The sequence below is a fragment of the Netta rufina genome (assembly GCF_964035555.1).
Source record: "Netta rufina genome assembly, chromosome: 3".
Classification (NCBI taxonomy): domain Eukaryota; kingdom Metazoa; phylum Chordata; class Aves; order Anseriformes; family Anatidae; genus Netta; species Netta rufina.
In genome coordinates this window covers 94,352,317-94,379,951 of record NC_140125.1, presented here as the reverse complement: position 1 = coordinate 94,379,951, position 27,635 = coordinate 94,352,317, and the positions used below count along the sequence as shown (strand labels likewise).

At 34.0% G+C, this 27,635-nt stretch overlaps 1 protein-coding gene across 1 annotated transcript in view; it reads right to left on the bottom strand.

Moving 5' to 3' along the window:
- KHDRBS2 (KH RNA binding domain containing, signal transduction associated 2) overlaps positions 1–27,635 on the bottom strand; it is a gene marked incomplete at both ends in the record, with an annotated part of 354,308 nt that overhangs the window by 262,589 nt on the left and 64,084 nt on the right. Inside the window, one exon of the mRNA XM_084285229.1 lies at positions 24,770–24,897. Within this exon, the coding sequence (XP_084141355.1) occupies positions 24,770–24,897 (128 nt within the window). The remainder of the gene's footprint in view (positions 1–24,769; positions 24,898–27,635) is intronic.

Sequence of the window (27,635 nt, the reverse complement as noted above, 5' to 3'; positions counted from 1 at the left end):
GTGTTTTTTTTTTTTATTCTTTTGATCTGATGTACGTTTAAAAATAAAGCAGCACCCATGTCACATGAATGAAGAGAACAACTAATACACAAAAATAAGCAAGTTAATATCTTTAATATTTATACAGTGAATATAACAATTGTATTTTTATATAAATCTATGCTGCTTGCATTTTAAAATACTTTTGTTTTTTTTTATTTCTGCAACAATTTTCAACTAATAAACCTGAAAAGATATATTTAATTACATTAACTATGTAACTATGTAGGTGTATGTAAGTGTTTTTTCAAATACTTTTATTTAATTTTCCTTGCTTTAAGTGAATACATGTCAGTTTAGAATGTACTGATACCTTTTCTAAGGAATTTACAAAGTTATTGTTTTAAGCAGGCTGTTAGCACTAACATATGTAGTAGAGACAGGTTTACTGTCTTCAAGCAACACTCCAATGCTTGGAAGTCATCTCCATGACTTGCCACATGCTTGGAAGAAACAAGTCTTAGTATGTTAATGTGTCACAACAGGAATAGGCCAAGAAGAAAGTAGGATTTGGGGGGAAGAAAAGAATAGTTTCTGAGCATGTAGGATCCCCAAGAATGTGATACAAACCTAATGACTATGAATTCTGTTTGCAACCAGTACTTAGTACCTTACCCTATGCACAGTCTGACAATAGAAACCTTTTAAATGAAAACTTTGCAAGTGTTATGCTTACCAAATAATTCAGGTATCTTTTAAAAACTGTTTAAAAAGTTAAATTTTGAAGAAAATTATTTCAAACAAAATGACATGCTGACAGTGAATACTTAACTTTCTAATTTATTCAGTTTTCTTTGTATGTGAGTGGGAGGCAGACTTTTGAATAATTCAGTGGTGACAAACCTTTATGTGAAGAAACGGATGAGGGATGTGAAGAATTAGCAAGAAGAAAAGAACACAGGCATCTCTCAAGAGTTTGAGAAGGGCAAACTCAGTGATAGGAGGCCACTAAAGAGTTGCATAGACAATGCTCCTGAAAATAAGAAATATAGTTTCCTACCAGAGAATGCATAAGATACTATAGAAATGCAACAGGGTAGAAGAGTCAGGAAAAAAATATGTATGTAGTATGTCTACATATGCATACAAGCATTAAATAAATGCTTACAGAAAAGATTAAAGATTAAAGAAATTCTTTACTCTGTAATTTACTATGCATTGCTACTACATACAAGAGCCCACCTGCAGAACCTGTATTAGCTTCTATTGATAAGGATATCCAAAATACCCATTTACTTTAAAATATGTTATTATTACAATTAATTTCCATGGAAAGGAAAAGTGCACCTGAAAAGAATGAAGGTGTCCATACTTGGATCGTACATAGAAATGCTACATACATAATCAAGACACAGATATGAACAATACATGCAGACAAGAATTCATACCATCTGCTGTTAAGAAAATACATAAAAGAATAGTTTGGTATTATACAGAGATAAACTGGTCTGTCTGAAATGGATGAGAAAGTGTGTGAACAAAGTGTGTGAACAGAACAAATACATAATCAGTGCTGGCTCTATAACAAATACATAAAGTATAAGGAAAATGTCTGTTACAAAGTCTGGTTTTTATAGAGCTTTACAGCCAGCAAGAAGCCAAGGGGAAAACAGCATCCTTGTGATCATTAGGGCTGCATCTGCTGATGGACATGCAAGGCATGGCTTTAATACTGTGTGCTTTGGATATGTAATTTGCTTAACACAGATATAGTCAGGCATCTTGTAGATTTGCAAACATATTTGAGGAAACAGGGAATTAACTCCTTTTAAATCAATAGAAAGTTACATACTGATCACTTTAGACACCCCGCAGACACCTACCTATAGCCAACTAACAGCTCAGAAAAGAAGTCGTACTTATGGCATCTACTTTCCAACAAAATCATCAGCAAATAGCTATCAGGATGAGTGTACACAGACCAGCTAAGAGTACAGAAATATCTGCATTGTGAAAGAGAGACTTACAGTGATTAACTGTCAGCTACTCTACCACAGAGAGAATGATTGCTTCTTTGGTTTCCATGTCCTGTAACTCAGGACAGCAGATAAAAAGTAATTCATTATGTATTTCTCATCATATATAATTTATAATTTTAGCTCCAGCTGAATTCTAGTTTATGGTCTCAAAAATTGCTTTTATAATTAGTTTCTTACTAGACATAGAAATGTCATGAGCAGTGGACAATGGCAGGTGAAGATGTACTGCTGTTCCCACAGGGATGCAGAGGTGTGACTGCATGATGTGAGCTAAGTTATTGCTGGTTCCTCTTTGTTTGAAAATTTGTGCAAGTCTGATGCTTACAGCTGGCTCCACACAAAGGCAATGATGGGCTTGGGGGAGAAGAATGGTAATTTTCAGTTTCTAGTTCTGGATTTCCCTTGCAAATGAGATGAAAATATGGGGGGAGCTTTCATAGTCATACAGAATTGAGAAGGACCATAGGGATCATCGAGTCTGACTGCAGACATACTATAGAGCAATCCACAAAATTTCAATTTCTCCCACACAAAAAGATACAAAATAGTCCACAGCATCCCATGACATACCTAAATCCTATCAGAAATGACCAAGAGCCAGAAGCCGCAGTATACAAGAGAAACAGAAGACAACAAAAGATCTCAGGAAAATACAACTTTTATAAAGACTTAAAATAGATTTAAAAGGTACATGAAAATGGTGCTGCAAGCACTCCTGGATCTCGTTTTAGCTTTCCATTTTGTACTAACTCAGTTTTCAGCTCTACAGGCTGAAGTCTGCCACCCTGTCATGCATATTGATGACTCCTAACTTACAGTGAATAGTGATATTATACTGGGGTTAGGAAGACTACCTCTATAATGTATGAGGTTTGCTTACAGTTAGCTTAAAATAATTAAAAGGGGAAATAGCAAATACTTCTGATTACTTACATACCTTCCCATCCATAAATTTTAAATATTGTCCATTTTTATGGAGTACAGCTTTACAGAATATCCTGTTACACATCTAAGAAAGAAAGAGACACTGACATGCTTCAATGCTTTTAAGAGCTTAGAAAAGGAATATGGAGTAGAATTAAAGTATTACTGCTCTTCTATTTGCAAGATGTAAAAGCATGAACAGTAGCTTTAGAGAGGACACCTTCAAAAGAGATGGGAAGCGTTAAAAATGAGCCTATCTCCAAGCTCTGTAAGACTTCAGGATATGTTTCACTGATTTCTTCAACACATAGCTACCAGTTTAAATGTATTTTGTTCTTTCAAACTTAGTCAAGAGTCCAGCCTGTGATCTTCTGACTAGTCAGCTTAGGAAGATAAGGTTCCAGAATTTCCATATTTGTTTTGTTTCCAGTCTTAGAAAAGCATTACCCATAAGTAAAATGTGTTGAATGAAATTTCAAAGGACAACATTGGAAGCAAAGGTGCAAAAAATAGGAGAAGAACAGAAATCATCTTACACTAGAAATTAATTTATGTAGTAAATGGATTATTAAGAGTAAGGTTTCAAATGCTTCTTCTGTTATTTGAAGAATGGCAAGCAAGATCTAAACACATAGCTGTTCAGGATGTTCACGAATCCTCAATAGTTGTGCATACATTTGTACAAAATACAGTTGGATGGAGAGCACGGACTGGGGTTTCCGATCTATTGCTTTTGGTTAAAAGGCTCTAAGATTATTACAAATAAACTGAAATTATAGAATTATTTCATTTGCCTGTCAGAATGCTAGTCTGGTAGCACTGACTTCTAGTTGCTTCAAGAGGCATACAAGTAAATTCATATTTGAAAGTCTGACCCAGAAGTGAAGATTCTGCATTCCCCACAAAATCAACAGGTGTGGACCAAAAATACATACCCTTAGACTTGTGCTCTCTCCTGTACTCTGGCTATATTTGAGCTGATCCCAGGGAATAAACACTGTGGTAATGAGCACTGGCTAATTTATACTGATAATGATTAGTTGAAAACCCTGCTTCTGTTTCCTTGCTGCACAGTGTTTATATGTTTTTTTTTTTGTTCTGTAGATCGCATGAGTATGTGTGATGTTTCATACTAAGAATACATAGCTACCTAAAATTGTTTCCAGGCAATAGAATTACCCATTATTCACATATTCTTTAAGGAATAACATTCTCTTCTTGCACACACTATTATTTGTAAAGTGTTAATATAAAGTTAGGGACAAGCATTTAGGCTTCTGTAGAAGTTAACTGCTTTTTTTTTTTTTTAGTTTCTTGGCTTATTTATTCTGTATAATTACTAGCATTTCCTCAAAATATTAACAAGAGACTACTCACTGTTACAAGAATGATAAATACAATGTATGTGACTCTATCACCCCATGATTAATAGGGTCTTTTTTATTCATGAAGTTAGATGTCAGATTCAGCTGAAAAATGTGTATCATCTTATATGTATTTATTCCAAAGCCTAGTAAAATTGCTTTACACTGCTACAGATGGATACAATAACAACTACTTTTCACTGTTTTCTGAATTAACACAAGATGTATGTCAAATGATGACCTTAAACTTCCTGTGCTGGAAAATTCATTTAAAACTTGATAAATATACTGGATGCCAGAATAAACAGTAATAACAATTCACGTGGAATCCACTACATCTTCTAATCACACTCTTAAAAATAAAAATAAAATAAAAAAATCCTTGAAGATTCAAAATATCCGCTGGCTATTGGTATTCTGGAAAGAAACAATGCACAATACCTTTTTTGTTTCTTAATCATTTTTTCAGTCTTTCTCTCACTAGACTGAGGAATTTACCTTTCATTTAACACCAGTACTTTCTACTAAGACATACTGCAAAGCTAATTGATAGTACTTGTTGGCATATTACTGCTATTTTTCAGGAAGTTTCAGAGAATGTTCCTCTTTTCACAATGCAAAATGATTTAGGAAGTGTAAGTGTTTAAAACCTCACCAAAACAAAGTATTTTATTCTCCCTAGAAACTATATGACAGAGTAATAAAGGTTTAATTGAAAATTGCCTAAAGACCAAAAGAGACAGTTAATAATTACATTATAACATGTCCTTAGTTCTATATTTGCTGTTTTTAATTGTAAGTCATTGTGCTGGCTGATAAACCTCAAAATTTGTCTTACCTCATTTATTGAAAAGGACTCCAGAGCCCCAAAAAACAACCAATGTTAAAGTGAAGAAAAGTAAAGTTGTACATTAGTGAATCAAATCCTGTATGTTTTCACCATTAATGCCCTGAAAGGAATATTTGATATTTCTGACATATCTGTAAAATACAACTGGAGTACTAGGCTGAAATAGCCTAAATTTACTTTTAATTTGCCTCTTTTTAAAAGTATGAGGGAAGCAATTGTTCAGAAAATGAGAAAAAGCATACTAACAGATGAAAAAATGTTTTGTTTTGTTTTATTTTATTTTATTTTTTTAATTTACTTATTTGACAGAGACTATACTTTTCAACAAATTCCAAGTTATTCAAGGTAGAAGAATAAAGGTCTTGCTGCTACAGTTACTTTTTCCATGCTGAAATTAACTGTTGAAGAGAATATGCTCATGATAAGCTTGATCAGTAACTTAATGTGTATGACTTTAGGAAAGCTGTTTGTACAGATATTTTTCAAGCAGAACAGACTCCACAGTGTTAGTGTTGTTTTTTGTTTGTTTGTTTGTTTGCTTGTTTGTTTGTTTTTTCTTCCTTGCTGTAAGTGAAGGCCTCATCATTCTGGAAAATAAAATATCCAGTATTTATTTATACTCTGAGTAACCCCACCATCTTCAGTAAAACTAACCACAGCATGTGCAATTCTAAAATATATGCAAGTATTTTCAATGCCACCATCTAAAATCCTAATATTGGTTTTATGCTTAATCTCAAGCTGTTATACCCATACATAAAAAAAATAGTTATTTTAATATAACTCCAGACTTTTATCTGTTTCCAGAGAGATCTGATTTTGTCAAAATAAATATTAAGCTATAATTAACATGTCATTGACTTGCTTCTTTATTGTATGACATGAATGCAGTCTTTATTTACAAATAGATGCCTACAGTGTTAGTATTTCTTTTCCTAAGCATCATATATTTTAACTGTGACATGACAAATGAAAGAAAGTTCTTGTATGCTAATTCTCCAAATATCAGTAAAAATACAAATAGTTCCAGATGCAATCACTCCCTGTAAAAACAGGAGGGTAATGATGCATCTGATTATGGTCAACTGGCAAAAGAATTTCTCATTTAGAGGGAAAAACTTCCTACCATTGCTCAGAGTACCTCAGAGTTGCCAAGTGTATACTGGTTTGTACAACATCTGTTTGAACAACACCTTTACACAGCATTACACTGATAGCAGTTAAACTAGTATATTAAGAAAAAAACACATGAAACTGCAGCTTGACCTTAGCAGCACCTAAGTCACTACTGCCAGAGGAATAAAGAATATTCCCCTAATTGAAGTTAACAGTAACTATAAGAGACTGAGCACAAGTACACAGGAACTTGAATAAAAGGTCTCTGTAACCCTCTCAGTCCATTCCAAGCAGCTGTAGCAGCTATAATATGGTTTACACACCTTTGTTAAATGCTTGAATGAGCTTGTTCTACACGCCATCAGTGTATCCATGTCATCCTACATTACAAAATTAACCTCTGTAAGCAAAACTGAGGGTTGCTGTTGTTGTTGTTTTGTATTTTTGTTTTGCTTTTTCTTCCTGTCACACACACACACACACACACACACACACACACAAAAACAAAAACATACATAGGCTGTTTTTGAAGTAAGACAGGGAGCTGATGGCAATCCAACTTTCCAGGTATAACGTATAACAACATTTAATTTTACAATAAAAGCTTGAGAGCATGTTTTCTTTAGAAAAAAGAATCTATCTTGTAAGAGCCTAATGCTGCATATAGACCAGTGTGATTCTTGTTTTTGATAAAGGACAACACTAAACTAAACTATTTTTCTCATGATGATCTGTTTGTGTAATTTGTGTAGCGTTTGCATTCTGTCTCTATGCAACGCATTCTGCAAATCATTCTCAGGCAGACGGTGGTAAAATTAGCCTTATTTTGTCAGTTGACATGTTATGTGAATTGTTGATCTTAGAATGCTGTTGTGTGTGTGTGTGAAGATGTGCCTGCTTTATGTAACAAATATTTCGTTTTCAGTATCTTTTATCACATTATAACTTAATGGCAATTTAATGAAAGGCAATAGTATGATATTCTTAGTAGATGTATAAAATATAGGTATTATCTTTAATATGTGTAATTATCAGTAGTTTGCATTTATCAAAAGAAGAAAGAAACAGACTAGAGGACAGTATATTGTTGGGGAAAAAAGAAAGGAAAGAGCATGTTACAAGAGTATTATAATTTTTTGAGAATGTTTGCTGTAAATATATCTGTGCATGATTTGGTTTAAAATTACTGGAATCTATTTCTGTTTTACAGTGAAACACAGAGCCAACATTTCATTTGCTGAAGTGTTTTCCTATTGATAAAACTTTTTTTTTTTTTTTATTTTAATAAAAATCTGTTAATATTTTAGTATCCTTTATGTTCTGTGGTGTTTTACATATAGTCAGTCATTTGCCTGTGATAAATATAGCTTCCTTGAAATATGCAGTAGTCCCTGAGTATGCCCTATACTAATTATGAAGAGATGTGGAGAATATTCAAAATCATGTGGTCATTTTATCTCTTCAGTGCACATGGCAGACTGTAAGAACATCCACTTTTCCAAAGAAGGTAAATCAATTACTTCAATTACATTTTGATTAAGACTATGTATGTTCTATAACTGAAAAAAATATTGCTTCAAGATAGATTGCTTAGCTGATTTACAGAAAAGCATAAGATGTTTATAATTGCAGCTAAGGACACCATCCAACAGCCTGAGACATAGGATCCATTTTGTTGGCTGTCCTTTGAGGGAAAAGGGTATGAAAACATATGAGCAATAATAGTTAATCGGGGCCTCTGAGGCTGAATATAAGCTTCTGATCCTTCTTAGAATACTTGCATAATTTGTTCTGCATCTGTGTCCAAATTACAAATATGAAGAATATTATTTTACAGCCTTTTTTTTTTTTAAGTAGTATAAAATATGGAAAGAAAAGTGGGCCTATGAAGTGTTGCCTTAAGATGTGCATACACCAGGGAATAAAACCTCTGCTCCCAAAATGTAAGAGAGGACAGGTGAACAGATCTAGCACTTTCAAAAGAGTATCTTTTGAGAAACAACTCATTTAGAAGTTATTTTCCAATGGCATTCAATGCTTTTGATCAAGTTTTATATTTGGCCTGTACTTTCAAGAGTACAATAACTACATTTGTTTAGGCAGTTACACTTCACCTACCCTTAGTGTGTGAAACTGTGCTTTCTAGCAAAGGAGACAAACTGGTGCTTTTAGGAAACATTTTTACGCATGAACATTTAGGATGAAATGAATCACTCTGCCTATTTTAGTCTTTCTTCATTAGGTAGGCTTCCAGCCTTACAAGGATGAGGTAGCATTTTAACCCTGTTCATCTACAACAAAGATAAGTGCTCTGGATTTAATGAGTAAAAGATCACAGAATTATAGTATAATGGTCATTTTATGACTGCATAGAATGCACTGGACATAGTTGAGATGGAATCATTTCTGGGAGTAAAATTAAAGCCCTACCCATCTCATAAGTATTTCCAAAGGACCTTATCACCCATGGTAATACATTGCCATGTATCATTCCTAGAAAATAAGGAATGCATTTTCCATATGATGAACATTAAGCATTTTAGTAAGATCTGTGGATTCCAACAGGGCTCAGCCCTCTCCATTGTAAATGTAAATTTATTCATCTTTCAGATCACAGAGAAAAATCTTTGTATTGAATGCACTCTCTGCAGCAGTCGGGGGATATCTTACTTCTCCAATTACAGAATGGAATATTTTACAAAGTAACATAAGGAACATGTATGGTGCAAGTCAGAAAGCTTCCTAGTGAGATCCTCCATTTAAGACACAGTCCTTTCTAAAACTTCACCCCTTGAAGAGAGTTTTTTCTTGGCGTAAATGAGCCTTTAAGCATCTGACATGATCAACATCTGTGGTCAGGAATGGCATTAAATCTATGATCTACGTTCTCTGTACCTTCTGCCTTTCATTTGATCAAATGTTGATAGTAGGTTATTTAAAATTGCCTTGGTTCTATGCAATAAATACTACATGATTTTAGAACCACCATCCTTGATTTTAGATCCACCATATACTGAGCTCCTCCTGTCCATCTTCCCTTCTCTCTACTTCCTTCCTTCTCTGACTGGTGTACAGGAACTTGTCCCTGTGGAAATCTGTTGTTCCAGCATTACCCGCAGACAAACTTGACAAGCATGAAAGGGCAATGCATTTGCAGAATCTTTTATAGCTTCCAAAGTGCTTTAATGATTGATCACTCTATTCAGTGATAAATTCAAAGTCAAACTGTTATCACAGAAATGACTTCTGAATCTCCTTCCCTGGAACATAACTATCTTTCTCTGTGGTACTGGTAAATTCATCCCTTATGATCCCATTTGCAATAGAAAACTCACATGCATATATGCCTCATGTCATTAGCATTCATTTTCTTGTCTGACTAAATAGGTATTTTGAGATTTCAGCACTCCTAATACATCAGAAATACAAATAAAAAAAAAGTCATATATTATTTAAATATGGTCTTGTTACTTTGCTGCACTGCTATGTGCTATGAAAAGTGGTTTGTTTGGCAGTTTTTGCTTGCCAGCTGTTATAGGAAAGTAACCAAGTTTCTGCAACTGCTCATATAATTAGGCTCTTGTTATACTGAAAATCCTTTCATTAGTTCCTCTCCCTATTTTGAATGTTACTTTTTGATAGTGGGAGAAATATGCTGGGCCTTTGTATATAAACTAAAAAAATACTAACATTTTCCTGGACAGAATAAAGAGTATTTCTAAGAATGCAACAACTTTTTTCCATACCTAAACTACCTCTGACTTCATTAACTGTTTACTGCTAACTATGAAGTTGCCAAAGCACTGACACTGACCTGAGCTACTCTACCTACTCAATTTGCCATCAGTTAATTAATTGTCCCTGACTGAACTCTGAGCACTTGCAGCTAGGTTACTCAGGAAAAAAAAAAAAATAAAAAAAAAAAATAGAACTAACCAAATAAACAAAAACCACAAACCAAGAAGCTAAATCAAAGATATTGGCTACATTTTAATGGGCTATGGTTAAAGACCATTTGAATGCCTTCTATCTGTACAACTTCTCTGGGCAAACTGCTTCAATGCTTGGCTGTCTTCATGGTGATAAAATTCCTCCTTTTATCCAGTATGAACATTTCTTTTTTTCCAGTTATGCCTACTAACTCTCATCTTCCCTTCAATGAGAAGATTTCCTTCCCACACTGCGAAGAGTTTCGTCAAAACCCTCCCTGCAGACACCATGGGGGTTGCTCTTACATTCCTTGAGGCTATCTCTACAGAGTCTTCTCAAGACTTGTTCAGCCCACCTCTACAGACAGCAAGTGCTCCAACCGCTAATGATCTCAGCGGACCTCCAGTGATCTTGTTCCAGTTTATCTATGTCTTCCTGGTATTTGAGAACCAAAACCAGGCAGGTAGGCAATCATTGGTAGCAGGTTGGTAGCAGATGGACAAGTTGACTGCTCCATCAACATTCCTTTCTCAACCTATGCATTACTTATCTTGACCACAAAAAAAAAAATCTTGTCACTTTCACTCTAGGGTAGACTGATGTCAACTTGCATATTAAGTAGATGAATTCAGCATTGTGAACCACTGATGCACAACTATCTCTGTCCTGCAGGCAAAACAGATACAACTGACTCAATGAACTTGGTCTGTGAACTTCAGCTTAAGACTAAGCACACTACCAAAACACATCCTTGCTGCAAAACATGGTATGCTATAGTAACCAACTTCTAGGGAAACAAACAAACAAACAAAAAAAAAAAACACAAAACAAACAACAACAACAACAACAAAACACATAGAATTTTCCCTTTCCATTGAGAAAAGAGAATCATGAAATCATGAAAGGATTTGTAGAGATTTTCTCTTCCCTACATCCTATATTTTACATATGGGAGAACATATTTTCTGCTCCCATTTGTCTATAGATTCTTTAAAAAAAATCAAAAAGGGAAAAAAGGCAGAAAAAATACATGAAAAGTAGAAAGCTCTGTTTTCCATTTTTTTCCCCATCATCTCTTTCTGCTAATGATATTACAAACAACATGGTGTTAAGTGCTCTGAAAGTCATCTTGCCTTTTAATGCTAGTATGATTTTTGCAATCTCAAAAAATGTGACAAATGTAATTATGCCTGAAATAAACCACCTCTTCTTGCAGAGTTGAAAGAATACTAAAACGTGATCTGTACCAGCTCTAAGCTAATTATAGTGACACTACTCATGCCTCTAGAATTCTGTTAGTGTCAGCACTTACATTATGAACCCCCTAATTTTAGGGATTGATAGTTATGTTCTACATAATTTAGCAACTTTAATGGGAATGCACAACACAGTAGTCAATAGCTTCATTAGTGACATTTTCTTAAAAATGGCTTAACTTTTAGGTTGAAATTTTGTAAATCACTTGTGTATTACACAGTATAAGCTACTAGCAACTTGTGATGCCAGTAAAAATTTGACATTGTCAAGGTCTGTGATGCAGAAACAAAGCTAATCCAGGATGCGATTTATATACTTGAATTTAAAAATTTTGTGAACTTTGGAGACAAGTGTTGCAAATATATACTAATCATCTTCAACATCTTCACATTTTTTACGGAAATTAGGGATTTCCATAAAAGAAGTGAGGTTTCTATGAAAAAGAAATAAGTAAATAACATTAACATGGTTAATAAAAGACTTTTATAAACACTGGATGCGGAATGAAGTTTAGGCATATATTCTTTATATATCAGTTTCATATGTGAACATATTTATCTAGCAAAAAACTGGTATGCTTTCTGGTGGAAATCTGCAGACAATCCATCTAGTGAAGTGTGCCAATTATTTTAAACAACATGGCAAATTCACTGAAGATATTTGAGAATGCAGACTCTCTGGTTTGAAAACAAGCAAAGCAAAAAGAAGTGCCTTGCATCATGCTGGGATGTGATATAAAACGTGGCTTATGCAGTGCAATAAAGCTAGAAATCTAGGATTATCTAGTACATACGTAGTTAATTGAGCTAAAGTTTAACAGCTTGTAGAAAAAAATATTTTTATTTCTTCCAAAATACATTCTCACCTCATCAGAAAAACAGTATTTAAAGAAAAGTGATAAGGAGCAGTCTAAATCAGGGTTCTTCTCTTTTACCAAAATTGAAAGAAGATAGCCAATATTTAAAAATAAATAAATAAATAAAATAATAATAATAATAATAAAAAACAAGCAATGTAAAAGGTAGCTTGCCAGTAAAAGCAGTAAGAGATAATGCTCTTTCAGAAAGAAGTGGTTTCTGTCTCTCTGGTACCCAGCAGGTTGTTTCTCAATAAATAAGGGAGGAATAGCTCATTCAAAACCAAAACTAAATTTTGGTAAATTCTAAGAAACAGGGTCATTATTATTATTGAATATATACCTTGGTTCTCTTTTAATATTTCACTATGCATTATTCCAGTCTAATAATTTTCCCTGATTAAAAATAAGTGGCTGAAGAAGACTAATTTCTCTATTGCTGAGTTGACATAAACAATAAACATTTTATCTCATCAGATGCTAGATGGTCTGTGAGTTTGGAAACTGGTGATTAGTGAACAAATGGTGTGTAATCATGCTATGTATGTTTTGTTACACATACTATGTCTTGTAGTAGAATTATTCACGCAATAGTAGTTACCTTAGCATTTCCTATTATTTACTTAGATAACATGGTTATAAACTCAAAACATATAGTTATATTTCTCACCCATTCTAAATCTAAGTTGTTGGAAAATAAGTATGATTTAATACCTAGGAAAACAGAGTGCAGAAACACCTAATATACCGCTTATTTTAAAATAATAATAATTAAAAAAAAAAAAAAAGTGTATGAAGTTCAACAAGGTTAAGTGCCATGTCCTGCACTTGGGGCACAACCCCATGCAATGCAGTGCTACAGGCTGGGTTAAGAGTGGCTGGAAAGCTGCCCAGCAGAAAGCGACCTGGGAGTATTGGTTGATAGTTGGTTGAATATGAGCCAGCAGCGTGCTCAGGTGGCTAAGAAGGCCAACAGCAACCTGGCTTGTATCAGAAATAGATTGGTCTGTAGGACTAGGAAAGTGATTGTTGCTCTGTACTCAGCTCTAATGAGGCTGCACCTTGAGTATTGTGTTCAGTTTGGGACCCCTCACCACAAGGACATTGAAGTGCTGGAGCAAGTCCAAAGAAGGGCAATGAAGCTGGTGTAGGGTCTAGAGAACAAATCTTTTGAGGAGTGGCTGAGGAAGCTGGGGTTGTTTGACTTGGAAAAAAAGAAGGCTCAGGGGAGACCTTATCATACTTTACAATTATCTTAAAGGAGGTTGTAGTGAGGTGGGGATTAGGCTGTTATCTCAAGCACCATGTGATGAGGGGAAATGGCCTCAAGTTGCACCAGGAGAGGTTTAGGTTGGATATTAGTAAAAATTTCTTCACTGGTTGTACAGCACTTGAATAATCTTCCCAGGGAACTGGTTGAGTCACCATTCCTGGATGTCTTCAAGAAATATGTAGATGATGAACCTAGTAGCATGGTTTAGTGGTGGACTTGTCAGTACTAGCTTAAAGGTTGGACTAGATATCTTAGAGGTCTTTCCCAACCTGAATGATTCTATGAATTACTGAAATCAAAGAGATAAGGCATGATTTGTTTGTAGTATTTTCCCTCCAACTGCCAATCCAAACCACAGAAACACAACAGTTTCTGAATTTTGTTTTTAGTAGTTTTACTCTTTCCATTTTGTAAGTGATCTCATCTTAAATTTTACTCTATCTCCTATCTTATCAAAATTACACAGCAGACACTTTTTTTATACTGTATGGGTGACCGAGCACTGGTACAGGTTGCCCACAGATGTCTTTAAAAGCTGCCTGGACTTGGGCCTGGGCAACCTGTTCTGGGTGGCCCTGCTTGAGCAAGGAGCTGGACCAGATGCCCTCCAGAGGTCCCTTCCCACCATGCTGTAATTTTGTGACATCAGTTGTTCCAAACATTTTAATACTTCCTCATGTATTTAACAGTTGATAGTAATGGAATACAATAACATGATGATGACTTTGTTACTCTAAACAGAATGCAAGACTTCTTCTGCATATTAGAAAACACATTTACAGTTTAACATGGCTTAAAACTGAATTCAAATATCAGCCTTAAAGACAGGAATAATATAGAAGAAAGTACCTGTTATTTCTAATTTATAAGTTCTATTCAATCCAATTTGTGTACTCATAAATAGACTCTCATCTGACTCTATGAGATATCATAAAATATCTCACTGTATGAGGTATCATAAAATTCAAAGCATTATTTCTAATTTAGTTGAGTGTAGCAAAGAATGATGACCCCATCAAATTAAAAGGAAAAGTAGGTTTTGGCCTATACAAAATGGAAATACAGATTATCCCCAACACTGTTATTTAAAGGCACTAGGAAAAGTACAGATTGTGGAATTTACACTCCTCATAATCCCCAAAACACCTTGGATTTTATTCAGGAAGCACTGAACAGCACATTTGAGACCAAATTTCTTTCATTACCATAGCTCTCTACATAGTGACATATAATTATGTGTTAAATATATCTGATGATATGTGGGAACGCACAAACTTAAGAAACAGGGAAGAAGCCACCAAAATCTAGGGCAAGTTGCAAAAGAGTCACAAAAGCATTCAAGTGACTGTTTGAAGGGGGAGTCACTAAATCAACTTGTACACCCAAGCTCAGATTCACACTGCTCATGGCTCGCCTTCTCTGGAGAAGGCTGCTTGTATGCACATGTGGCTGTATTTGGGCTAGGTTTCCTCTGTGATGAAACGAATGATCTGTGGGTCATGTCCCTTCCGAGACTTTTCAGAGGAAACTCATACCTTGTCAAACTCAGTTTGACGGAGGTGACTACTTCAGACAAAAGTAAGCTCTTTGAGGTTTGGGGATGTTATCGAGCTAGACAGGAGGACATGTCCAAAATGCAGGGAAGGCTGAGGCATAAGATCACATCTCAAGAGGCCTGAAGAGACATAGAAGAGACAGCTTTTATCACACCATAACACCATGAGACAAAACTCAAATCGAAACTCACAGATTTATAGAAACACACAGATTTATAGAAACAGCCTCATTAATGCCAATGTATTTAGGTACTGATCAAACTTAAATCATTCAATGATGAGCTCTGTTACTTCCTTCCTAATAGGAGTCTATCACAATGAGATGAATGAAGACCATTACTTTTTAATATTTTATTTTATAAGCAATTTTCAAAAATATTAGCTATCTTAAGGGTTATTATGAATTACATTATTGACTACTTTGAAGTGACCTCATAACCCACTTGAACAGAAGAAAGAAATCTGAAGTGACACAAAACTGTTTTTCACTTTCAGCTATCAGAGGGAACAACATTCCTCAGGGATATATGTGTAAGACGAAATAGTACATTTGATTTCAAGAACTGATTAGTTCATGAAGATTCTGCACTTATTGTTTGATCCCTTTAGACTAGAACAGCAGAGACATATGAAGAAATGACCATCAATTACCTGTTTCAGTAAGTTTAAAGTATCTATTGTGATTTTTTTTCCTTTAAATATTAAATCCTCTTTCAATATTTGTATATAAGCAAATATTTATTTTAACGTATTCTCTATAGGTGTTAAATATGTCTCACTTGATCACATTGTTTACTTTAAATCTGTTTTGGTCACTGAAATATACTTTGGAAAATAACTGGAGATAGGTCTCAGCAAGTTGCTAAGACACTCTTAACCCTGCTACTTCACTTAAAGATATCAGTATACTGTTCTTTAATTCCCTGCTAACACCCAAGTAGATCGATTGCCTATGAGAGAAGAAAATGTTATCATATGATATTCACATGGCACCAGATTTTCTTACTAAAGCCATAGCGATTACAATTAACAATATTTATACAAAAGTGTACCAAAATAAAAAGAAAAAAAAAAGTCTGATATCCTATATCAGAGGAACATTTCAAATTGAAAGGCTTTTCCATCTGTTTTAAACTTCTTGTAGTAAGTATTTTCTCTTACAGCTATAGGAAAAGAATCTTTCCATCTCATTAAGATGTAGCATAATTACAGAACGGTTGAGGTGGGAAGGGACCTCTGGAGGACTTCTGGTCCTAGCCCCCCTGCTCAAGCATTTTGCATGGGACCATGTTCAAAGGTCACAAAGGAGGGAGACTCTACAACCTCTCTGGAAAACCTATTCCAGTGCTTGGTCACTTCACTTCAGTAATTAAGTGTTTCCTGCGAAAAGCCATGATGTACCTTGCCTGTTCTTCCTGATGTATCTTACACACACTGTTTTCATTTGTTACCATATTAGACAAACTCTCTTTCACAAGTTACACTTTCTTCTTATTGTCAATGGAATGATAACAGGTTTCTGCACATTTTTTAAACTTGTTATTTTTAAAGAAGTAAAAATCATGTAGAAGAACCAGTTTACCATAAAGTATTTTTTTCTATTCCTCTGCAACTATTAAAATCAAGTTACTTTCTGTGCCCACTAAACAGGTTTACAAGACTGACAGAGGCCTGGAAAACAAGAAGGTAGGGGTCATCTCCTGATGAAAAAAATAAGTACAGACAGATGAAAGGTCAGGTCCTAAATAAGCAAGTCAGAAAAGTATGTGCATGGTATTTTATCAATTTTACTGAAAATAGAATTCAAGTATTTGTATGAATTTTCCAAATGTCTTTTGTAATTAAATGCAGGACAGATTCATATGTATTTTGATTTTTGAGCACAGTCAGAAATACTGAAAAACTGTACAGAATTACTTCACTCATAAGAAAATTCTGGAGAAGTGGAATGAGGTTTCAGGTCTGAGAGGGTCTGTCTTTTCAACTGGAAGATATTGAGAAAAATAATAATGAAGATACTGCTTTTAACACTTTATTCAAGTCTTCACTGATGATTTCACCTTTCAGAATTAATTGGACCGTTCATACAGAAATGACTTGAAGCAAATACCTCAGTTACAAACAGCTATTGGCAGCAAAAGTCCACAGCACTGAAAAATTATAATTTGAGTTTTGAAATATTTCTTCAAGTGTATTGGAAATTACCGTTCAGGATGGAAAACATAGCTCAATATTAAATTTAGTTTGAGGCAGAAATAAGATATGATATTCAAAAATAGTTTTTTCTAATATCTGAGCAGGTCAATTAGGGTCTGTCTTTCATCACTGAATCATATTTATTCAGGTATATTTTGAAGAGATTTTTCTGAACCTTAAGTACTAAACACTTTATTTGATTATAAACCTGTAATTTTCCATAATAATTTTCTGTATTATCAGTGACTTCAGAAATCAGAGACTTAATGAAAGCATCAGATACTAATAAATTCCAGATTCAGTGCAGAACATAAGCAGCTCTTCCCTCCCCCCCTCAATTATTCTTGGTGTTTTGTGGATCAAAGATTATGGGTGACTATTACATTGAACATGAAAATTAAAATGGCCTTAATTAAAAAGGAAACTCGAATTACCCTCCCCCATTAACTTATAATATAAGAAGTGATATGCTATTACAAAGACACACATTCAGCTACTTCATCAAGAACTGGTAGAGGTGGAACACATATTGAAGATATACGAGAAAGCATTCTTTAGTTAAACAACTATTTATATCATCAATTAAAGTGTAGTACACTATCTAAATTAATAACTTTCTGCCTCCTGTTATTCAAGCTCCTCTTTGAAGAATTCAGTTGAAAAACTGAGCAAGCATAAGTTCAGCATCAATCCACATTCTAGTATCCTTACAGGTATACAGGTATTTCTTGTTTTATACGGAAGAAAAACATGCAGGTAGGTAGATAAAAATCCTAATTCTGTAGTTATTCATTTAGTTCTATTTCTGTGGTCATATCACCATATCACCATTTCCTTTTCTTCCTGCCTCACTGAACAGATTGCTAAACATATAATCACCTGGAAATGATTAACATGACAACAGTTGCTTTGAAGACAGGATGGGCAACTGTTGTGTTTGAGGTAATCAAAATATAAAAGGAATTTATTTATTTATTTATTTAAAAAAGGGTCACCATATTCACTGCCTGAGCTGTACTTTCAAGACAAAGCACAGAAAAGTTCACCCGTCACAGGGGATTCTGTAGTGCTGGTGAGTTTGTATGAGTTATTTGTGTGAAGTCATGGGTTTAAGACATATAAAAGGATAAAAAGAGGTGTTATTAATCACTGTGACAATCTTTTAAGTTTTATTTTAATCTCCAAAATAGTAAAATATTCACTGCAATATTAATAAAAAAGTGCTTACTGTTTATTTTTTCTGAGTCATACACTTTGTGTCTAAACTTAAAGAAAGCAAAGTTAATGAACAAAGTGAACCATATCTTAAAGCCTGAAATGCAGCTGAGCCAAGCACAAAAAGGTCAGAATTCCATCAAAATCAATACCACTTTAACTTAACTTGCACTGGACAAGTTTGCAAACAAAATTTTTTCTATACGAGGTGCCACAAAAGATTCAAAAAAGGTCTCAAATTCTTAAACTGTACAAAGAATCAAATTTGCAAAACAAGCTCTGTAAGAATTTTATCACAAAGCAAGGAGATTAACATAGAAAAGAATGAAAACCAAACAACTTGTTACTAAATAACAAAAATATGTGTCAAAGAACTCCTGAGTTAGGTCACATTTAGGTGTCCAAAGTTGCTCCGGTTTACCAATTTTAAAAAATTAAAATTAAAATTTAGAAACTTTAAATGAAAAATAAAAGCATTTTTAAATTTACCAATTTTAAACACACACTTGGAATCTATCTTATATGAGAACAATAAATGATCAGACCAAATAGATTCTTAATATACACAAAGAAACATACCCATTTGAAAGTAATAAGGGACAAGTGAGTTGTCTCCACTTGAGATCTTTTGTCTCTTTGCTCACACACTTTTATCAGGAAATACATCTAGAGTAAAGTTTGTTTCATACTTAAAAATAATTCACAAATTCATGCCAAGAAAAAAAGCTCAAAAGCCTTTGTAGAAGAAACCAAAATAAATAAATGAGGGCCAATTTGTTGGAAAATGACAATTTGTTCTTCAGCGTTTGTCATTGCTGGCTAGAGAATGAGCATATATTGCATTTCAGACTGCCCCCCCGCCTTGTTCAATCCTGACTATTCTTTTAATGCGGTAATGAATTGTGTTTTGTTGTTGTTGTTGTTTATTTTTGTGTTTTTGTTTTGTTTGTCTTCAACTTCAGTTGCTTTACCTCTTACTCTTTCCTGTTTCTTATCTCTTGTATAACCATTTTCCAAATTACTTCCCCATGTAAAAAAACATCACTGCACATACATGTATAGTATTTCTTTTTGTGAATTGAACCTTCTGTCACATTTTCCAGACTATTTGCTCTTCTTTATGTCTCAGGCATAAGTACTCTTTTCTACTCTCTCCTCATTAATGAGGGATACCTTTTCTTTTTATCACTTTTCTACTGATACCATGACCAAAGTTCCTCTTTATTCATTTCTATTCATAAATTTTGCTCTGCTTTACAAGTAAGAACTCTTACCAGTTTATCACCAGTATGTGACATCTTCCTCTTATTATCAAGTGTATTTTTTTTGTGTCCATCTCTCTAATTAAACTTCCAAATGCACTGAACAGAAACATCAGAGACTTTGTTTCCCTATGTGAAATAACATCAAGAAAAGAATAGCAAGAAAGTAAGTACTTTTCTATTGGGGGAGAGGAATACTCATGGATCTGCCACTGCACAGAAGTCTTCTGAATTAATCCAGACTTTTTTATACTCGTATATTTTAAATGTGGAATTGACACACACACACACAAATATATAGTTGTCAATTAACTAGAATAGTGGTTAATTATTAATACATGTGAAAATTCAGAAAAAAATCTCAGTTCAGCTGAGATATATCTTAGTGTCCCGAGAAATTTCTTCTATACTAATTTAGACAGTCTCTTACATATATTTCTAATCTGATTTACACAACATATATAAGGGAAGGATATATTTAATATATGCATGAAAGACCAGTGCTTCAGTTACTGAGTAACATTTAACTTTATCTCTTTAATTAATTACATACTTATTAGAACTGAGAAATGAGTGATCAAATACTGGTAGCTGACACTGCTGGTACATGGAGATGACTTGCATTAATACACTCTCTGTGTTCAAACTCATTGGAATTATTTGTGATCCCTTAGAGACCATTTAAAACAAACAAAATAATCCTATTAACTTCTGCTAAATTTATTAGATAAAGTACAAAACCTTTTTTTTTTTTTTTTCTGAAAATGTTTATTTCATCCAAAATCTGTTTCAATACCTTATAAGAAAATTTTTAGTAGAAAGATCCACTCTGAGGTGTAGTATATATGAAAGAGGTACAGTACTGTGCTGTGCAAAACAACCGTGAATCTTTTTTCATATATTAAAGAGCTCAACATACTGCACAAGATTTCAGTTGAACAAATAAATTTCATTTCAGGAGCAGTGTTGCTAGCTTGAAATGTTATTCACAGCATAACCAGTTCAAAAAATGACAAAGAATAAGAAGAAAGGTGACTTCAATTGAGTAATTGAAGGAACTGTCATGACATAGCCAAAACAAAGAATATCAGGAAACTGGAATTTAACTTAATTCACAGCATTTATCAAGGTTAGTTTATGTTTCTTCCCTAAGCCTAAATAATATAAAGCAGAGTGTTAGCAGCCTTTCAAGAAGTTGAGGGTTGGATTATATATTTATTTTTTTCCTAAAATGGTAGTTAAGCTTCCAGGAGAAAGCTCAGCTGAAGCTATCCAGTTTCTCAGAAAGACTATTATTACCAGGTAGCTGAGCTGGGATGCTGCCTTTGTGCAGGGAAGAGGCTTCACTACATTGCTTCCTTCCTCTAAGAGGCTCAAGGAAGTCATACAGAAGAACCAACCATTTCTTACTTTTGTCAACCCTGGTTATCAAACCACGTAGTGGTAGTGTCTGCAGATACTGGTAGCAGGACATGCTATCTTATATTTTGATAGTTTTCATTATCCAACAAACCAGTAGAGGGAAAATTAATCTACAATTCTGTACTTAAGCTGAGATTTCATTTTAGAACTTCCTTATTTTTGGAACTCATTCTAGCATCACAGAAAATGAATAATTTCATTTAATATTGTATTTATATATTTATATAATATACTGTATGCTTTTATTTATAGACAAATCTTTATTTGTTCAATAATCATATCACTAGAAAACAACTGAAAAGAAAGATCATTAAATCAATGTTGAATTGGCTTAGGTTCTGTCATATCGAACATATATACCACAAAGTTTTTTTAAGCTGATAAGGTAGTAACTCAAAACAAAGTAACTCTTTGTTGCAATTTATGTGAAGAAAAATTGCTTACCGATAGTCATAGGTTTTCAACAGAGACTTTCATGACAATAACTGGAGATATAAATTATACTTGTTTGGGTGTTGTGACCCTGAGCCTTTATAGTAAATTAAGGCTCTGTAATCCGTAGGTGTTGGTTTGCAAATGACAAGTTGCACATCAAGCTTCAAAATTGTGAGTTTCAGCAACAAGATCATTTGAGATTTTTCTCTCTTTCTGTTTTAGAAATAACTCATTATTTTTCCACATTTGATTTATTTGAAATATGACATGCAACTGATTAATGGTGAAATCTTTACGAATAACCCCTGGGTATTTCTGTGCAAGCTTTAAATTGAACAACTAAAAAAAGTTGAAAAATGGAAAAGTCAGTAATAAATATTCTTCTGAGCATTTTTGTTGGTCTGCCTTAGCTGGAATGCTTGTATGAAATAAAAAATGTCATTATGAGACAGGACAAAAAGGATCAACAAAAAGAAAATACTGCACTACTGAATGCTGAAGGAAATTTTAGAGCATTAGAACACACTCCTGCTGCTAGAGGAGTTTGTTAAATGAGGCACTATTTTTACTTGGGTTACTGAGATTTAAAGTAATTCATCTAAGAAAAGATCATCGCTGAACTACCAGGTTAAACTTTTTTTTTTTTCCCCCTCTTTTTTTGTCTCTGTTTTCCAGAAAAGGAGAAAGGTACATATCTTTAATGGTAATGTAAGGCAGCTGTTGCTAATTACAGGCTTTGATTTTATTTTTCTGGTCTCTGCATCAGCATTTTCACAAATCAAACTGTAGATACTTTGAGGCAATTTTATAATACCTATACTACAACTACAAGAGCTGCTTAGCCAATCAAAGCCTTCTGTCTTCAAGTTAATTCTCACTCAAAACTTAAAATGCTGCTTCTGCTTCTAAAGCTGTCACTGAAGAGATCTACCCTCACCACAGCTTAACCCACAGACCACACTAAACTCAGCTTGAAAGCCAAGGATTCCCTTGGAGGAGTTTATATTGCTATATGTAGCTACAGTAAAAGCAAATGTCTTCAAAGGAATGACCTTATTCCTAAATAGATTAGAGAGGCTGTGAATCTTGTGAAATAAAGTTTTTTTGAACTGGTCAGATTTTTTTTTTTTCCCCAAAATCTTTACTCTCTTGGACAATTCTTTCAGATTTTCAGGGATCTCCCTGATCACCCAGCACTATCCTGAAAAGCTCATCAGCAAAGAATGAATGAATAATTTAAAATAATTTTTCAAATACAAATACAGCTCAGACTGAACTGTTTATAAGGCAAAGATCTGATCAACTGCTCTTATTACCATACTCTACTAAATATATATATTTTTTCCACTTCCTACTCTTTCTGGATATTTATAAAGCAATCTCTAGCAACCACTGTATACTGATTTTGGCCATCCTTATGCCTACAAATCATCAGGAAAAGATAATACAGTAGACCACAGCAATCAGCAGTTTGATACAAACAGAAAATCGAACCCTTAAAGGATGGCAGGTAACCTGCAGTTCTGAGAATTATTCCATTCTGAACATGGAATGTTGTTAGGAAAGCAAGTACAGAAACTTTCTGAGGGTGTGTTTTGCATTGCTGAAAGTATTTCATTTTCACTGCACTGTGTTTTTTTTTTTTTTTTTTTTTTTTTTTTGTTTTTTTTTTGGTTCACTGCTCAAAATCTGTACAAATACTTCCTATCTTACACTACCAATTAATATAGCAAGCTCATTAAAGTAAATGAAGGTTAATTTAATCATATTTAAGTAATACATTGGATAGATCATTGTATTTGTCTTTTAAATAGCTCGTCTTTCATTCTATCTTCATCAAATAGTATTCTGAATAATTATCACATTGCCATTAAAAATGTTACAGCACTGTTACATTCTTATTAAAAATTTCAGGTCACCTATAGCATTTATACAAAATACCAGAAATCTAGACAAAGTACCTCAGGCTATGAAGCAGTAAAGTAATTCCTTATAGCACTGCCTGCATTTCTACAGTCTTCACCATTTGGATGATTACATTATCTCAGTTTTATATTCACTAGTCAGGAGGTAAATGTCAGCTGGAATCATTGAATCTCAATTTTTTACACCTTTCATTTTGTTTGATAGGCTTTTTATCCATAGTAATTTATTGCTATTACTGATGAAAGTATAAGGCAAAAAGATGAGAGTGTAATCAAGGCTAATGGTGAACCAAATACCATGTGATAATAAATCAGCAAGAAAAAACTACTCTAGAGATAAATGGAGATGTTTACCATTTCAGTTTGAATACTATTAAAACTGTTTATGTAAAATACAAGGCTGTACAAATAAAACTATATTCTCTTCTTTCATGTAAAATATAACCAAAGATATGTGAAATTAAAAACTAAAGCTTCAGAGAAACAACTCAATTTGCAGTTCTTTTTATAAGCAAAACTTTTTCTTTTTCTTTTTTCTTTTTTAATCACAGTATGTAACAGTGAAGAGAACAAAATTATCATATGAAGGAAATGTATGGCAGAAAAACATTTGAATTTTATAAACAGGGTCTTACTTTGTTAAGCTCATAGCTTACAGTAATCCTGTTACTTTATCTTTCATGACTTCTTACAGCAGAGAATATCCCATAATTCTTACAAGAAGAAACTGCAGCATACCTCTCAACTGACTGTTGAGAGTTACTGTGGTGTACTTTTGTTTTTTTTTCTTTACTTTGTTAGAATATTTTTTTCCTCGACAAGTCCTTTATTTTCTAAAAATATGGTATTTTGCCATTTTCTTTAAAAGAGCTACCTACAGAAAACCTCAGCAGTTTTCCTCTGAACCAGCTCAAAAAAAAAAAAAAAAAAGGTGAAGGCAAAGAAAATATTGAAATGCACTTTAATAGCTTTTCTGAAAGGCTCTGAAACAGAAGTTAGAGCATATAAAATCTAATAATATACAGGTAAACGGACAGAAGCTGTATTTCTAGTCTTTTAAATATCTTGAAGCCTGCATAATGAGAGCCAATCAAAAAATGGTTAAGTGTATAGCTTTTCCACCATTCTATTAGGAAAGATTTTAGAAGAGTTAGACTATATTTACGGTACCTTTGGATATTGTTTGACAGGGATCAGAACTCTTTCTGACAGCTTTATGTTTTTGTTGCTGATAACATCAAGATATTTCTTTTCTTCATCTTCCTTCTTGCCTTCAGAACCCTGAAATTTTTCAATTTCTGAAAATAATAAAAAAGAGAGCAATCAGTTGCATGACATTCGTCATCCTCAGAAAGTTTAAACTTCTACATCGTAATATAGATTTTGCACTGAACTGTTTGCACTCACATGACATGTACTGTTAACTTTGAAAAAACTGAACTGTCACCAGTGTTGTGAGGCAGAGGTGGCAGTTCACAGTTTGCACTGCTTGACTAATTCTTTCCCAGATGAAATTGATTCCAAATGATCACAGTGGGAACAGGAACAGATGAGGCTTATGATTCAGGCAATCAATATTTTAAAGAGGATCACATCATCACAGCTTGATGCTATTTTGTAAATGTGTCCTGCCAGAGTTAGTCAGATTCCAACTGAAAGGGCTAAAAGTCAGAAAGAGTAGTAAAACACTGAAGAGTTACTTAGAGGCTGTACAAAATACATTAAGAAATAAAAATAAGTCTTGCAAAAAACAAATTTTCATTAAAGGAATGCAATAAGTAATAATAGATGATAATGAGGTAGAACGTGTTGGTAGAATTTACAAAAAGAACTGTAAAATATATTGGGGTATAATAGTTTTGAGTGCTTTTATATGAATTCTTTAATCCCTAAAGCTCTATAAAATAATAACACCAACCATTAAATTCACTACTCTGCAAAGAATATCTGTTATGGTACTCGAGTTTCCTAACAGTACAGGTACAAAAAATCACAGTACAGGTAAAAGTCACATTTTCACCAGTGTGCAGGAAGGAAATGGCAATTCTCATAATGAGTTAATTAAATGGCTCAAGAGGGATAGTTGGGGGTCTGAAAAACATGCATGTTCAAGGCAAAAAATGCAGGTACAGGAAAGAGAAACACACTGACAACAGTGTGTGACACAAATACAAGCCTATTCGATTTACAACAAGCACCAGGAAAAAAGGTATGTAAAACAACAGTCCATGTCAGAATTTTTAAATAAATGTTAATGTTACCTATTTTAGATCAAATAATTTATTTAAAGTCTGCATTAGTGAACAATTCTTGGAGGGACTTTTGCAAGGCCTTTTAGGTTTATGACAAGTAAGAAATTGAAGCTTGGATGCTGTTTTTTTTTTTCATACAGTTCTACCTTGCACTTGTCTCTAAATGTTGTACTGAATACTTTAAATGGACTTGTCTTTTCCCCATATGTTGTATTTCAGCAGTTTGAAATACTGAAGATTTTATGACTTTTTTTTTTCTTTCTGCCCTAGTACCAATGACACTAATGCATTATTATGAAAAAAAATTTGGTTTAGTCCACATTCTTTTTTATTTCTTTTTTTTTTTTTTTTCCCCTCACAGTATATTTCCCAGAACACCCCAGATAACTTCTTTCTGTTACTTTCCATTCTTTTTACAAGGTGGCAGTGATACATGGAGTTGTTTTACTTCTAATCTGCTCTATCATAGAAGGGTAGCCAGTTCAAAGGTAATGGTGGCAGCATGCTGGTAGCAAGCATTTGAACAGTTTCCTTTCTTCTCCTTTCTCCTTAGAAACTTTTAAACTAACCCTCAAAGTGAAATTTGTCCCTGGGGTATGTTCTGTATAGAGACTCACATTTAATGTCTGTAGTGGGAGTACGTGCCATAGATTATCCAGAACATGTCCAAAGACTGGTCAATAAATAAAGTCAATAAAAACCAATGGTTTACAAAGAACATCATGGCTTTCAAGTAAGACTGTTTAGAAGAGGAGCTTTCTCAGAAGACAGAGGTGATGCCATACATTAATTACTGGACCCAGAGAAAATGTATTGATTTTTTGTATTGTTCTCTGTTCTGTATACTCCTTGTGTCATTCTGTGACTACGATCATCACAGATGGAGCAGAACACTGTCAGAAAAAAATGAGGACAAGGATCAAACTGCTAGTATGCTGGCTCATGGCCCTGACATGCAGCAAGTTTCAACTGATCTGCCAGCCCTCTGTGAAACCTATAACCACATATAACACACACCATGAAATGATAACACTTCTTTAGATGCTAGAACTTCATGTTTATTTTTATTAATGCAACCATTATACATTTTGTGTTTACTAAAAGGCATTGTTAGTACAGGATTTTGAGAACAATGACAAATGGTCCATAAGGACCAGCATTCTTCCAGCAAGAATAAGAACAAGGAACCCAACAGAACATTTTCCCCAACACTGATCTTAGGCAAGAAGAGAAAAGACAAGTTCCTTGAGAAGAAACTTCACACATTTTCCACCCACTTTTGCTCTGAGCTAACTGAATTAAGCAGGGAGACATGTAGTTCTTCAATTACCTCCTACAGTACCTGTCAATCCCCAAGCACACTTCATTCTCGCCTTTCATCTGTAACAGTACGCTCGCACTTTCTTTTGTATAATACGCATGTATCTTACCCCTCTTAATTGGAAGAGAACATGCGTATCACAGTCATGCAAAAGAGGTCACAACTAAAGAAGTGTCAGAGAATAAAGGCATTTATAACATCTTTTAGATTTTTTTCTCCCCATAAAAATTGATCTTCAGCTCTCTCCAGACTTGGAGCTGCAAAATTCTGCAAGTAGCATCAGCCTGTTCAGAATTTTTGAGGGAAATAGCTTCTTTTTCCTTTACCTCAGTGATTTAGCATAAAATAGAACAGCTGCATGAGCAACTCTTACTTTTTCAAAACTATCTGCTTTACTCTTACAGTGCCAATAAAACGATGTTAATTATAGTGCACTTCAACACACTTGACACCTATTACAAAA